The sequence below is a fragment of the Oryzias latipes genome, chromosome 16 (genome assembly GCF_053564925.1).
Source record: "Oryzias latipes strain Hd-rR chromosome 16, Olatipes_Hd-rR_3.1".
NCBI classification, from domain to species: Eukaryota; Metazoa; Chordata; class Actinopteri; order Beloniformes; family Adrianichthyidae; genus Oryzias; species Oryzias latipes.
The window spans coordinates 10,459,351-10,474,898 of NC_136252.1; the positions used below are offsets into that span (position 1 = coordinate 10,459,351).

Consider the following 15,548-nt stretch of genomic DNA (forward strand, 5'->3'; position numbering starts at 1 on the left):
TGCTTGATCTTTTTCACCTGCTGCAACACACGCACAGAATACAAAAGTGCACTTACAAAATTCATAAAGAAAATTTGTTTATCAAGTATCTTGTTAATACCTGCCAATGTATGAAGCTCAGCATCTTTAATTTAACCAGGATGGTCGTGGCTCCAAACAGGAGCAACAAGTGTTTCCTCCTGTTTTGCTTTGTGTTTCTGTGGGGGAAGAAACATCCCAAATTTTCATGTAGTTAAAAAAATGAAGAACAGATGCATCACATTTAAAATAACCAGTTTCTTCTGATGTTTTATTTATTTATTATTATTTTTGAGATGGTTACTTACTCTCCTGTCCAGATGAACTCTAATTGAAGGGAACTGCTTCACCACCTCCAGCAGCCTCTCCTTCTGCCACTTCATGGATTCGTTTTTTCTCCTTCAAGGAAAATTCTGCCAATAGGTTCGCTGAGCACAGCTTGTGCTCAACAGGTGCTGTTCGTTTTCAACCTTTTACTCACAATCACCTGTCTAGAATCAGCTGCAAATTACACACAAGTTTTCTGTGTTGACATTGCAATTACCAGGGAAAAAAAGCTTTTGTTTTATCTCAGCTTAAAGATGATTTGTTGTAATTCATCGATGCTGTTATTTTATTTTGTTCTGCATCCACATGATTGCGTTTGCACCTGATTTCAGATTAAACCGGTTCAGTGTGGGACACACTTGTGGTTTCATTTGAATTTGTCATATCCATCCATCCATCCATTTCTGTGTCACAGTGTTGTCTGTCGTAGGGCACACAATCACACACACATGCACACCTATAGGGACACTATTAGAGTAGCCAATTAACCAATGAAGCATGTTTTTAGACTGTGGGAGGGAGCTGGAGTGCCTGGAGAAAACCCACACATGCATGAGGAGAACAGGCAACTCCACAGACAAAGGTCCCAGTCGGGATTTAAACTGGGGCCTTCTCAGCACTAACCATTGTTCCACCTTGCAGCCCAGCGGCATTGTTATATTTGAACCCTGTTGAAGGGAATTTGCAGGACATGGGTGGGGGTGGTTGGGTGTGTTATGTTTTGGGGATGGCTCCCATCCTCGTCTCCTTGATTAGCTGTTTCCTCTATGTTCTTTCTTAACTCCATCTCTGCCTCTTTTTCTTCACGTTGTCTCCTTATTATTTGAAGTTTCCATTAATCTGTTTTAGTTCCTCTGTTTCTTCTTCTACCTCGCCTCACCTTTCCCTCTCCTGTCCATTGGAGAACAAGGAACAGTTTACCTTTAACTTGCATCTGGTATTTCATTTCTCACTGAGGTTATTGTAGTTAACAAGAAAAAACCAAACTAGATGTGATAAGGCACAAGAAGGAGACAGAGGCTTTGGGTAAGTAGCTCAATGACACCTGTGTTGACACCTTGATGCTACAAGACACAATCTCCAGCAGCTGCTCAGAGATCCGCCCAGCCTGCTGAAGAAAGAGGCGCACCATCAGACTGACCATAGCCACTGAGGAGAAGGACTGGAAGATACAGTTGAGGAGGAGGAGGAGCAGCATCATCAGGTGTCACTGAACTAATCCATGCGTATACCCCTGCAGGACTTGGAGAAGAAGCTGGATGTGTGCCGATCCTCATTGACGAGGCAGCTGTTGACCCAAAAGGAAAAGAGCAAGGAAGTCAGAAAAGAATCTTGCAAATAACAGGAGCAGACTGATCAGCTGAGCAGATACATCCTAAAGAGTTTCTGACTGTTTCATTCTCTGCCTTTTACTGACAGACAGATATTGGAAGTGGAGAAGTTCCACTATTGAGCTCATTTAATGAAGCCACAGAACTGTCTTCTACCTGATCAGCAGCCTGACTCGATAGGACGGATGTTAGATTTTGTTAATAAAGTTTGTTTATACTTAACTACAAATAAAGTTTATTCAAAATAAAAAAAGACGGCGCGTGCTCTCATTCTTACCATGGACAGTTACTTCCAAAGGGGGCGCTGTTGACAAACCGTGCGCTGGTGTCGATGGCGCCAGTGACCGAAGAAGAACCAAGAGAAGCGGCTACAGCAGTCAGTCACTGAAGCCGACCACAAACAGAGCTGGTCCGGTTCGTGTAAAACTCTTTCCAGTTGGATATTCAGGATTTCCTCTTCCCGGCGTTGTTCTTGTGTTCTCCTACAGCTCCGCGGCTGGATTGTGGATGAAGACCCGGGAAATGGCCGAAAACTCCGGTGGGTGTTCCGGCTGATGATGCTACTAACTAGCTGCTGCTCAGTTAGCGGCTGCTTCTGCATGATGATGATCCGTCAGTGTAGCTGAAACCCCCCCAAAAGACATTAGAGGTAGCCCGACAGCCCCGTGGCAGATCCAGGACTCCCAGGTAACCGTCCCGAAGTTGGGGTGCAGATAATACTGAGCAGACTGTGGTTAGATCAAAGTTCTTGAGGTGATCCAAGCAGGTCCTGCTGCTCATCATGGAACTATGACAGGACAGACCATAACTCAGACACAACACCACGTATGAAGGAACCCCAGCTTGGCCATGAACAGACGCGTCCCACAATAAACTGAGAGAAGGTCATTACGTCGTCATACACGTGACATTCTTTTGCTAAACTTAAGGCTACAATATCTGCCTTAAATGAGAGGGATTTTCAGAAATGGTCTTAGGAAGTTACCATGTGGGGTCTGAAGCCTCCAGAGTGAGAGGGAAGGACTGCAGAGACATGGCGCCCTTTGGGTTCTGGTTGAGCCACGCATTCCGTCCTCAGGTGGAACTCAGAGGGTTTGATGTCTCCTCTGTTGCAATTTCAGCCGAACGCAACGAGGAGAAGCATGACGGCTCGGGTGTGACGGGCATGAGCGACCAGGAGAAGGAGCTGGCCTCGAGTGCGTACGAGTGCTTCTTGGTAAGTCCGTCTCTCTTCGGATCGTCAGCAGAACAGGTTTTGGTGCATGTGGTGGAGGCTGGAGCTGGGTAATGCCACACGACGTGAAGCCTCTGTGTCTCACAGGCTGGACGGTACGAAGAGTCCATGAAGCACCTGGAAGCCCTGCTGGAGTTCAACAAAGAGGACTACAAGATCGCCATGAACAAGGCCGTCACAGAGTTCTACAGGAGCAGTCAGACCACCACGGGCACTTTGAGGCAGACGCTGATGGCCATGAAGAACCGGGTAACAGCAGCTCACCGACACCTGCACTCTAATACGTTATGAGACGTTTGATTGGCCGACTGTGTCCGCCAGCTCCACTCATCGCTGACGGAAGACGCCGATGGCCTGGACGACGTGGAGAACAGCCTGCTGTACTACAATCAAGCGGTCATCTGTTACCACTTGAAGCAGTTCTCTGAGGCCATTTCCATTGGAGAGAAGCTCTACCAGTTCTTGGAGCCGTTTGGTGAGTAGTCAGCAGGGCAGACTCCCCGCCTGCCGCTGTCTGTGGCACAGGTGCATGCTCTGCTCTGCGTCTGGACGTTCACATGGGGGTCACTGAGGTCACATTGTGAGAACACTGGGGTCCTGTTGTGTCCCAGAGAGGTCTGTTTCAGAAATGGAGAGTCCCTGCAGCCTCATTGATTATGGACCTGGAGTGTTTGACGACGCTGAAGTTGGCTTCCGATTCACAGCTTCCAATTCTCCAGGGGACTAAAGGAACATTCCACGGCATTTTTCACATGAAGGCCACGTAGAACCGGTTCCTCTTCAAACCCCACAGGGCCTGGACTGCTCAAACCTGGATTCCATTATGATTTAAATAGTAAATACATTAAACACAGATGTGGAGAAGTCTTCATGAATGTCCAATGAGGTTTAGTGCATGGACACACCATCTTTGGTCATGTGACCCTAAGGTCTGTGCTGAGCTCAGTTGACGAGTTTTCAGCTCCCTGGTAGTTGCTCTTCAACCAGATTCTACAAACTTCTAGCTTTTCCAATAATGGGAAATGTCAGATGTTGGGGGGGGCACACCCAAAGTCACCTGTCAGTCACCAGATCACGCCTCCTTTTTGATCCCAAATACCCTCAAATGGAAGCATCGTCTCCATTGTAGTGTCTGTAAATGTAATGAGAGGTCAAACCTGGATTTATGCTGGTGCTGCCTTTTCTGATGTAAACATCCCAGCTTTCTTTGTGATCTGACCAATCAGCTGATACTTTTCTTTTCAAACCAGCTTCAATGATGAAGTTAAAAGTCTTGGTTTGAGCCACATCTTCAGGCTGTCCATCTTCAGACGGCATGTTGTGCAGCAGGATCTGTTCTCAGCGCCTGTGGGTTCAGCTTTTTTCTGCAACGTTCTGTCTGAAAGCTCCTGTGATGGATCAAGTTCCCACAGTCACCGTCCTGATCCTCAGGGACGCGTCCCGCACAGTCTGACCCAACAGGAAGCCTGCTGGTGCAGACTGGACTGGGGGGGATTGCTCCATGCATGGCGTGCCTTACATCAGGTCTGCTCTCGGCTGTGTGTGTAAAGACTTTTTCATTTGTCCCAGAAGAGAAGTTTGCTCAGGCCGTCTGCTTCCTCCTGGTGGACTTGTACCTGCTGACCTTCCAGCCAGAGAAGGCGCTGCACCTGCTCGCCGTGCTGGATAAGCTGTCTGCTCAGGGCGGCAGCAGGAACGGGAAAGGAGAGGTAAGCGGCGCCGGCAGTGTGATGAAGAGACGCCTCATTTACAGGAGGAGGCTTTGTTCTACTTAGATTTGTTTAACCTTTTTCTGTCCCTTAGGTAAATGTTAAACCTTAAATCCTAATGATTTACAAGAACAAAGATGTTGAAAAGCAGAGTTATGGTATCTTTCGGAGTATAAATAGCTTTTTAGTTTGGGCAGGGGTGTGACTTATACTCAGGAGCAAATGATATATGTGATTTAAAAAAACTGTTTTTTAAACTGAGTCTGAAGAGACGGAAGCACCATTCAGACGCAGCTCCTGCAGCAGACGGTGAAGCTCACCGTCCTGGGAGAATCTGTGAACGATGTCATGGAGCGGCTGTGACTACAGAGCTCTTCAAAAGTCTACCAAAAGTTAGACTTGCAGTCCAGAGCCACTTGTAGTCTGTGAAGTACTGGAGTTAGTTTCTCTGCAGTTTTCTTTTCCTCACTCCAGCCGGTTTCAGGCTGCAGTGACGGCTCGTGCGGCTGCTCTCTGGGCCTCTTCATGACAGGCTGCAGTTTTTTTACTCTTTTAAAGCTGCCTCTCTTGCTGCTCGCTGTTTTAGGAAATGCATGGCAGCAGCTGACGCGTCACTGTCGACCTGCCTCCTTCCTGTGGGTTAGAAACGGAATGAAGGGACCGACCACGAGAGTCCTGTTCCTCTGTCCACTGTGTATATGATGGAAGCATTACTGTTATGTGTGTGTGCTTGTAGAGCGCCACTTCACATAAGGACGCTGGCAGCCAGAGGGCGGAGTTTGCAGCCATGATTGAAGCAGCAAAATACAAACTCCACCAGGTCAGAGCTCTCTGGGTCCTCTCCCTTCACTCTGCTGCCTTGCTCCAGAACCCTCACTCTCTGTCTCCTCCCTCTAGTACAAGGTCAGAGCCTACATCCAGATGAAGTCTTCCAAGGCCTGTAAGAGAGAAATCAAATCGGTGATGAACACAGCCGGAAATGTGAGTTTCCAGTGGGCTCCATGCACACAGCCTTCCTCTGTCCAGAGAACCCTGAGTCTCCTGTTTAGCTCCATTCTGTACAGTCAAAATCATGAGATTCCAGGTCTTTGTATTCAGTTTAGCTTTGTTTATATCTGCCTCCCATCTTTTTCATGACTGGATTTCTACTTAGAAACCTTTTTTTTGATAGAAATCGTGCTGCTGGATGCTTCACCAGTGACCCTGGAGAGGACATGTCCTTGCTTATTTCAGTTTTGGTGCTCACAGGCTGAACTGTGGTCATGTCGTTACTGTGGTGCTTTTTTTCCTCCTGCAGTCTGCACCCTCCCTTTTCCTGAAGAGCAACTTTGAGTACCTGAGAGGAAACTACCGCAAAGCTGTGAAGCTGCTGAACAGCTGCAACATCGCCGAGCATCCAGGACCCATGAAGACAGGTCAGGTCCTCTGCTGGAACATCTGAATAAGTATCACCTGCATGTTTGTGAAGGATTTACGACTCAAGCTTTGTAAACGGATCAATAAAGTTAGTGGTCATTCAATCAGAAAGCATCTGTCATGAATGACTTTGCTTCTGCTGCCTCCTCTGACCGTGTTCCCCGTCGTCCAGGTGAATGTGTTCGCTGTATGTTCTGGAATAACCTGGGCTGCATTCACTTTGCCATGGGGAAGCACAACCTGGGCATTTTTTACTTCAAGAAGGCTCTGCAGGAGAACGATCACACGTGCGCTCAGCTGGGAGACGGCAGCAGCAGCCAGGGTAAGCACAGCGTCCCGGCCCTCGTCTGACTCTAGAGGGCGGGTCCTCGTGTGCAGAGCAGACCATCCAGGTCCAAGTGTTGGTCTTTTTCACTTGCTCACGTTCTCCCCAGCATCTTTCAGAGTCATCGTGAAGTGCCACATCAATAACCACCGTTTTCTTTCTGGCTTTAAGCAAAGAGCTTCACAGGAATGCCCATGTGCGCCCTGCTGGCCAACAAGCGCTACGAGCTGCTGTACAACTGTGGCATCCAGCTGCTGCACATCGGCCGGCCGCTGGCAGCCTTCGAGTGTCTGATGGAGGCCGTGCAGGTGTACCACTCCAACCCCCGGCTGTGGCTGCGCCTCGCTGAGTGCTGCATCTCTGCCAACAAAGGGGTATGTCCGTCTCAGCTTTCCTCTGTCATGTTGTATAAACAAACGCATGGAGATCTGGGGCCTCATTTAAAAACGTTGCGTACGCACAAAAGAAAGCGTACGCCACTCTCTACGCAATAATTGATATTTATAAAAAGCAAACTTGACGGGAAAATGTGCGGTCCTTCACGCAAGCTCTGACCCAGGCGTACGCACAAATACGGGTGAAAGGAGAAACGGCGACGCCGTCGGCAGATGGAAGAAACACGTGAAAGTGAAAATGACAATACTGCCTCTCAGAAATAACATGAAGACTTCACAAAGCAAGTCTTACAATTAACAGCTACACGAACACCCGTTGGACCGATCAGCAGTGAAACAAATAAAAAAAATCAAACGAAAATTACAACAGAAATTCAAATGAACACTTATTTGCAAAAAGAAAAGTGAAATATGTTCTACAATATTGGCATGTTGTGCAATTCATCCTCATAAATAATATAGTTAACAGAACGAAATAATGTACAAAACTGATATTCCCGTCAATGTGTCCGTCTGGCGGAGCAGATATAGGTGCAATTAGACAGACAGACGTATTAATTGTCCACTGGGGAAAGTTGTTTTCATATTAAAACATTTCTTCATAAGCTACAGAATTATGGTATTCATGCATATGCCTTTAGTTTGTTTTATTTTTGATAAAACCATGTATGGCGTATGTCTCAACCATTCAGAAAGCAACAATAAATTACATTTGCGCTGAACAATTTCCCATTTCCACGTCGATTATTACCGACATCTGTAGCTTGTCAGATGTAATTAAATGGATGGAAATAAAATGCCCCATCAAGAAGATACAGATGTGGCAAATGGAAGAATTCGGAGTGAACGCATCTTTAGACAGCAAGAAGACTTGCTGGCAAACGAGGACGAGTGGCTTATGAGCCGGTTCCGACTTCCTCGAGCCGTCCTGTTGGACCTCTGCGGGCTTTTGGGGGTGTGTCACCCGGTGCATCTGGTGCGTCGGTGTGTCACCCGGTGCATCTGGCGCGTCGTGTCCCCCTCCGCCTCAGTCACCACTCCACTTAAAAGGGATTCCCCAATAATAGCCGCCAGTCTCTCATCAAGAGGGGTCAGCTACGGTGTCCCCCACCCGTGGCAGACACACGTTTTTTTGCCTCGTTTGATGTCCGACCATTTCTTTCATTTCTTTTTTATTTCGGCCACGGTCCGAGGTTGTGAGGCTACAGCATTTTCGGCGTCTGCCGCCGTCTGCCACTCACGTGCCTTTTTGGCATTAGTAATGCCCACACTGTGCCCTCCAAACAACATTTTCCTCCTCTTTTCCACCTCGCCAACGATAACTTCTACTTCACATTGAGTGAAGTTGCGTTTTTTTGATTTCTCGGTGTGTGCCATGGTTTTGCAATCAATGAATATTCATTTGTGGGCGTTTCACGGACTATTTATGGGCAACTATGGGCGTGTCATGAAGCCGCAAAAGCTGCGCTGCATTTAGAATTGGTTGTGATTTATAAAGGGAAAGATGCGTAGGATGTGCGTGCGCACGGCTTTATAAATCCGAATATTTCTGTGCGTACGCACGTCCTATGTTTCATCCGTACGCCACTTCTGACGCAAATCCTACGCAAAGTTTTATAAATGAGGCCCCTTGCCCACTGAACCAAGACTCTTCAAGCTTAAAGTCCCACTCCAATCCTCTTCCGATCTGTCTTCAAAGTGTTCCCAGTGGACTTTTATTTATGATAATGTCGTTTTTGCCAAAAATTAAGAAAGCTGTTTCGTTTCCTAGAGCATCGTTTCTGCAGAGCAGCAGGAGTTCACTAGAAATTCACCGCTGAGTTGTGGGCGGGACTGTTGGTGCAGAGTAAGCCTGCCCTCATTCCCCATCATCTGTTTTCACTCTCTCCTGCTAGCTTCCAGATTCTCACAACCCCAAGCTAGCATTAGCGGTGCAACAACAATGTGGTCCAGCTTTCAGCACATCCCCTCAGGGGTCGCCACAGTGACCCCAGCTTCCCCTGATCTGCATATTTTGGGTTTGCAGAGCGTTTTACGCCCTAACGCGACTCTGTAGTTTATCCGGGCTGGGGACCGGCACAGGGACAACCAGACCTGGGCAGTTGTGGCTACATATGTAGGCAGTAGCGTGGAGGGACGTGCCCAAGGGCCCATACCATATGAAGCTCATCGCACCCCCATGCTAACATTAGCAGTGCAACAAAACAACATCATAGCTAACCAGCCGTAAAGTTCTGATCCAGATTCCAGCTCAGACGGGGAAAACAAAGACGTTCATGGATCCATTTGTCTGCAGGTGGATGCATCAGAAGGGAGCAGAGCAGGGAGACTTTGTCCCGCTGATTGTAGTTTTTACATAACTACAATTTTTTTCAAACAGCATTTTTTTCGTCTGCTCCTGATTCATCACAATTTGAACAAAGAAATGCTCAGAAATGCTGTTCTAAGAACATTTTCGCTGAAGTGGGTCTGTAAGACACAGTGGTTCCTGCTCATGGATACATGGATGTCGGCTAACCGTTACACCTCAACCATTCGATCAAACCTTCATCTTCCCTGCTCTGGGCAGAAAAGGGTTTGGTTTCTACTGAGGCCTCTGCTGACGGTCTTGGTGGGAGCGCTGTGGGTGATGGTGAAGCGCTCGGCTGAATCCCTGTCTTTGTATTGGCAGGGCTCTGAGCAGGAAAGCAAAGGCTTACCGTGTAAGAAAGGAATAGTGCAGTCTGTGATCGGGCAGGGATACCACCGCAAGATAGTGCTGGCGTCGCAGTCCGCACAGAACACCGCTTACAGGTCAGAGTCACTCCAACGCCAATCGCACATCTGTCCTTTTTCAGGTTTGACTAACTTGTGTGTGTTTGTGTGATCGCACAGTGAGGGTCAGTCAGCGGCCATCCCAGTGGCCAGTATGGAGTTTGCTGCCATCTGTCTGAGGAACGCTCTGCTGCTGCTTCCTGAACAGCACCAACAGGACGCCATGACGGAGAGCAGCTCCAGGAGCTCCAGCCAATCCGGAGGAGCCGAGAGCAGCTGTGAAAACAGCGACACCTGCAGGTGAGCAGGGAGCTTTACAGTTAGAGATGTGGTTTTTTTCAGGCTTATTACCATGAAGGCCGAAGTAAAAGTGAACATAGTGACATCAAAATTTCAATACCAACACCACTGATTACCTTTGTTTATGCAAAAAACAAGAACGTAAAAAGCAAATAACAGAGCAGCGGAGGCGCGTGCGCTGGTTTTAATCTCAGTGCGCTGCTGGTAGTGTAACATGTGGAGGACTGAGATGTTTATGACATTTTCAGGAGAGTTTTTCTGTGTTGTCCTGATTCCAACACATCCCCACACCATCCAGAGCTTCTCCCTACGAGAAAACCTCTTTCTTCACCATGTTTAAGGACTCTAACAGTTCTGGGTTCTGATTGGCTTTGCCTCTTAGCAGGGCGTGGTTTGCATAACCAATCAGCAGCTCTGTGTGCGGGACACTACTGGAGACAGAGCGGCGTGGTTGTATCTAAACCAAAATTACCAGTTCAAAATCAGCCTGTTGGGTTTAAACAAGCTGGTTCCAAAATCCAAAAGACAATATTTGAACCAATAATCCGGCTGGACGATAATCGTTTGACTTCTATTTCCGATGCTTCACTTCCAAAGCTTCTAAAGACTCCTGTGCATGCAGACAAACGCAAACATAATTGATGCAAATCTTCAATGCTGATCATGTGACAGAAGTTTTCTCCTTCTTTCTTTATGATCATTTAAATGTGACATATGTAAAAACCTCACGAAAGTCTTAACTGTGTGCGTTTGGTAGCATTAAGGGTCAGGAGACGGACAAGTTCATGTCTGCTACTCCATCATCTCCTCTCAGGAAGCAGGAGGTAGAGAACCTCAGGTAGGGACCCCAGTCTCATCTCCAGCATCGCCGTGGCATCCTGCTGTGTGTGTGCGCGACGCTAATGTGTGTGTGTGTGTGTGTCTGCCGTGCAGGTGCTCCATTCTAGCCTGCAGTGCCTACGTGGCGCTGGCTCTTGGAGACAACCTGATGGCTCTAAACCACGCTGAGAAGCTGCTGAACCAGAACAAGCTGTCTGGATCCCTCAAGTAAGTTCTGCCTCCGTTTTTGGAATCTGCTGGTTTTCTGTGATCACCACCGGTTGGTCCAGCCACTCCACATTTTTACCATCTCTTTCCCTTCTGTGTGTTTTGAATATGTCTCCGTTGCATTTTGAAGATTACAGCAGTTTATCTAAGTTGCAACAAATCAAACTGATGATACAGCGGTGAACCCAAAATGAGTGTTTCTAGATGCAGAGCTCACAGGTTCTGTGTAAAGCAGCAAAGTGCTGCTAACCTTTCTGCTGTTTTCTGGGACTTCTGGTGACTTCCAGACAGGTGAGAGTCCTTCAGACTGTGACGGTCTTGTTTGCAGGAGAAGCAGCTCTCAGCGGCTTATCGCAGCGGTAGCTCCCACCTGCAGGTGATGCTTTCTGAGGCACACCTGAACCCCACAGGCCTCGTGATCCGGAACTCCACCAGCTTGTGAAAATCAGGACGCAGATTTTGACTTAAGGTCGTCTGTGGAGCGGCGTGAGTCTTGAGCTGGAGTGCAAATGAGAAACATTCACTGACTGACGAACAGTACAAATAATTCTGTAGTTGTTCAACAGTGGGAGGTAAAAAGAGTTTCCTCTTGTTTAGTGTTATTCTACTGCAGGGGTGGGAAAACTACTCCCTGCGGATTCTTCTATCACACGGTTTTGCTTGTTCTTTTAGAGCGATTATGCTGCTTTTCCCCCCCCAAACAGCGCCTCCTGTTCTGTGTCCTGATTGGCTGGAGTCCTTGTCAATCAGTCCTCTATCCAATGTCTCCTGTACAGAAACTCAGAGCTCTTCAGATCCACAGAAATCTTTGATCGCGATCAGATCTTTGTGTTCATTCTAAGATCCTGGAATTGTTTACTATAAAGGTTTGAACTTTGAGAATTTAAACAAGAGAGAAAAGTGAGAAAATATTCATCTCTGTTTGAGAAAAGTGTAGAAAGTGTGTAGTGAGGAGTTTCACTGCCATGAAAATCTATAATCCTTCTCCGCGGATTTCATTGTTATTTTTAGAACGTAACTCCTGCAATAAACGAAGGAACAGTGAACTGGTGAAAAGGTAACGCAGAAATATGCTTCACTGCAGCAGAAGACATAGAAATCTGACTTTTTTTCATTGGTTGAATGCTATAACATCTTTGCGTTTTACATGAGGTACATCAAGTCGTTGGTGCAATTGGCTCTAAACTGAGAATAAAAGTCACAGTTTTGAAATAAATATAAATTTTTAGTCCAAATGTTTTCCTCCAGATTCCATGTTATTTCTCTCTTTTATAAGGTAGATTACCAAAACTGGCTCCTGGTCTGGTTCTTCTATTGAACCCTTTGTGGCCCACGAGTCTCAAAGTTATCCCACTCCTGATCTACAGCATCTCAAGCATTTTATTTTAAACCTCATTTCAGTAAGAGGAGGAAACTCATAGGATGAAAAAGATTGTTCTGTGCATGCAGTCAGAATCTGAATGGTAGAAATCTGCATCAACAGACCAGCAGGCCAAGAAAAGGACAGACGCCTCCACGAACATTGATGAGTAACGAACGCAAGAAGCACTTATGAATTATGTACATCACGCATGAATCACAAAAGACCACAATTTCATAAACCGAAACTTGCACAAAATATACAAAGTGGCTGTGTGACACGGCCTTAAGAGAGGACCAACCTTCTGGGAAAAGGCCTTCCAGGTACAGAGGGGCAGGGAAAAAACAGCAGTCCGTCGCGTCACGGCTTCTCCTCTCTGCAGGTTTCTGGGTCACATCTATGCCGCTGAAGCCCTCATCTCACTGGACCGAATCTCAGACGCCATCAGCCACCTTAACCCAGAGAATGTGAGCGACGTGTCGGTGGGTGTTGTGAGCAGCGATCCGGATCAGGGTCAGTGGGCTTGCTCTTTACAATAGAAGCTGCACTTCTGCTTCCTGCGTTCTTATTCTGTCTGGTCAGCAGGTCCAGAGAGGGGAGAAGAGCCAGTGGAGCCTTGTGAGTGTTTGCACCTTCAACCCACTGTAAGTTGGAACACTTGTCATTTTCATCACTGTGACGTCCTGCAAACGCAGCAGGGAAGAAGACGCCTCTATGTTACCCCGGCAGCGTGGCGGCGGCTCGCTCCATCATGCTCTTCAACCTGGGCAGCGCCTACTGCTTAAGGAGCGAGTACGACAAGGCCCGCAATTGTCTGAACCAGGTCAGTGCCTTGGTCCACACACACCTGAAAGCACCGCCATCGCCAAAGCTGCTCGCTAAGACTATGAAGAACTCTAAGAGATACGCTGCTGTTTCTGCAAGATTGCAGTTTGAAAGGGAAAATGTATTACATATTACACTAGGGGGCGCTGCTTGGCAATTTCCTATGAATTTTGGCACCAAAACACCACCATGAATTAAAGGAGCAAAAGGCGGAGCCTCAGAGATCGAGTCCTCTTACTTCCGGGTTGGAAATCAGCTGCGAAAATAAAAAGAAAATCATACTTTGGTGTGCCAGAGGTGATAAATGATCATACATGGATATTGTTTACTATAACAGGCTTAAGACTAGCATGGTATAGGCCCTTTAACAATAATGAGTACTTGTGATGTTTTAGAGATCATTTATGGTGAGTTACTGCTATTGTTTGTGTGGGGTGTTTTGGGTACTTTATTGGCGGTCCCCGTCTGCCTCTGCAGCTTCACAAACTGTGACTCGTTTTCTGCATCGCCACAGACAAAAACAAACCGTTCAAACTGGTCAATAAACCTACATCCAACTGTACTTTATCCACTAACACTCTGTAATGTTAGTGGATAAAGCAAGTAGGAAGAACAAAACAGACTGGTGAGATCATGACAAGCACACAAAAAACGGACCGTGACACATTCACAGGCATGCCGGCCGGCGACTTTTGAGGCTCCTGCCAGAGTATTTTGCCAACTGCATGTTTTTCGTCTGCTCCTGACTTAGAAATCCAACTTCAGTCTGTTGTGTAACGGCTGGTTTGGTCATCCTCAGGCTGTGTCCATCACAAACGGGAAGGAGATCCCCCCTGAAGCCATCCTGCTGGGCGTGTACCTGGAGCTTCAGAACGGTCAGTTGTGGGCCACACTCCTACATCCTGGAGGTTCTTTGTCTAACCGCTGATCTACTGGATGGAGGAGGTGATCTGTGGAGATCCACAACCTCACAGCTGCCGTGCTTCCCCTCCTCTCAAAAGACGTTGATGCTGTCTGTTCTGTGTCTAGTCATCCTAATGTTCAGCCTGCTTTTCCTCAATCCCCACGCTTGTGTGTTTTTAGGAAACACCCAGCTGGCCCTGCAGATCATCAAACGGAACCAGCTTCTGCCCATGGCCGTCCACAGGACCTCTCCAGAATCCCACAGGAAAGCTACGTCATCCCTGCAGTCCTTCCAGCCCCTCCAGCTGCCATCATCCTTCACACAGGTTCAGCGGAAATGAGCTTTTGGGAGCCCCCCCCCCACAGACCCAAGCAGCTGCTTCTATAACTCTACCCTCTGTGACTCTCGGAGAGCAGCACTTTTATTTCTGTTGACTTATAAATGTTTTTTTCTGAACAGTGTCAATAAATTTAACTGTCTTAAATCAAAGCCAGTTTCTGCATCATCGTCTCTCTGATTCTGCTGGTTGAACACATTTACCATGACCATCTGAACGGGACCCCCCCCCCCACACACACACACACACACAACTCTCACCCCCCTAGATTCAAAATAAAAACTGATGTGCAGCAACGGCCTGTAACTGGCGTTCAGTATCTTCTACTTCAATTTTATTTAAATAGCCCAATATTTACAACAATAGTCATCTCAGTGGGCTTCATACCGGTAACTTTGTAATAAACATGAATCAGAGCATAAAGTCATAGAATTGAATAGGTAATGGCTAAACTAAACTGGGCATCCGTGCCCAGACCCTCCTTCGCAGTAAGGATGGTACTTGTGATGTTTTCGCCATGGACTCTTCGGAACATGGTCAGGCAGTCCGGGAACCAAACTTTACACCTGAAAAGAGGTTGGCCGTTGTACCTCTGCACCTCACCCACTGAAGCTTTGGTTCAGGGAAATATCTTAATCTACAGCAAAAATACTCATCCCTTCAGGATTCCACTGCCCTGTTTGGAACAATCAGTCTGAGTGTTTGTGACACTAGAGGCCCTGAACATCTCCAAAAGGGAACAAAAGAATCTGAACGGTCAAAGGATGACTGCTGCAGGGTGAGATGGAGGAAGCTGATTCGCTGTGTCAACCTCTGAAGGAAAGAGCAGAAAGGAAAAGAAGACCAACTTTAACCTCTTCAGACTAATATCTGAGCTAGCCCTCTACAGACGTGGTCACAGGGCCCCAGTTAAACAGAAGGTACTGTGGTGATCTATCCCAAAGTGTGAGGTAGACACCAAGTATATGATTGTAACGTTCACTACTGGCTTAATGATGTTTTATTAGTACTTTGATTCATTTTTAAGCATTATCTCCGGTGTTTCTTCGCTCATTGGATATAAAATAGACGACTTCTTTTCATTCTCATTGTTTCATTTGTAACGTTTTATATCATTTTTGCCGTGTGTTTGACTTTAATGGTGTTTTATAAACGTTTACAGAAAAAGTGCTACTGAAAAATTAAGTTGATTGATTGATGGTGACTTGCTGACACTGTGAACTCAGGTTTTTGTTGAGTCCGTCCACCATCCAATCAATCCACCCC

General features: G+C 46.9%; 1 protein-coding gene across 4 annotated transcripts; it reads left to right on the forward strand.

Moving 5' to 3' along the window:
- The first annotated feature begins 1,956 nt into the window (after window positions 1-1,956).
- On the forward strand, window positions 1,957-14,434 carry cnot10 (CCR4-NOT transcription complex, subunit 10). 4 transcript variants are annotated; one of them, XM_078933409.1, is made up of 20 exons: window positions 1,957-2,052; window positions 2,165-2,214; window positions 2,798-2,892; window positions 2,998-3,159; window positions 3,232-3,385; window positions 4,480-4,619; window positions 5,356-5,439; window positions 5,517-5,600; window positions 5,917-6,034; window positions 6,208-6,357; window positions 6,532-6,734; window positions 9,427-9,548; window positions 9,630-9,809; window positions 10,567-10,647; window positions 10,743-10,856; window positions 12,599-12,729; window positions 12,802-12,834; window positions 12,912-13,039; window positions 13,841-13,916; window positions 14,125-14,434. In XM_078933409.1, exons 2-20 carry the CDS (start codon window positions 2,184-2,186, stop codon window positions 14,283-14,285), a joined length of 2,247 nt encoding a protein of 748 aa, XP_078789535.1. In that variant the 5' UTR covers window positions 1,957-2,052; window positions 2,165-2,183; the 3' UTR covers window positions 14,286-14,434. The 4 variants fall into 4 exon arrangements, with proteins under 4 accessions (XP_078789535.1, XP_078789536.1, XP_011483229.1 ...); XM_078933410.1 differs by having other exon boundaries at window positions 1,970-2,085; XM_078933408.1 differs by having other exon boundaries at window positions 1,975-2,090.
- Window positions 14,435-15,548: the final 1,114 nt, after the last annotated feature.

What these genes read in the sequence shown, in the direction of transcription:
- cnot10 (XM_078933409.1), top strand. Translation starts at nt 2,184, where the DNA reads ATGAAGACCCGGGAAATGGCCGAAAACTCCG. An exon ending in GAGCAGCGATCCGGATCAGG is followed by an intron (nt 12,730 to 12,801) that starts GTCAGTGGGCTT and finishes TCTGGTCAGCAG; the next exon opens with GTCCAGAGAGGGGAGAAGAG. An exon ending in GTACCTGGAGCTTCAGAACG is followed by an intron (nt 13,917 to 14,124) that starts GTCAGTTGTGGG and finishes GTGTGTTTTTAG; the next exon opens with GAAACACCCAGCTGGCCCTG.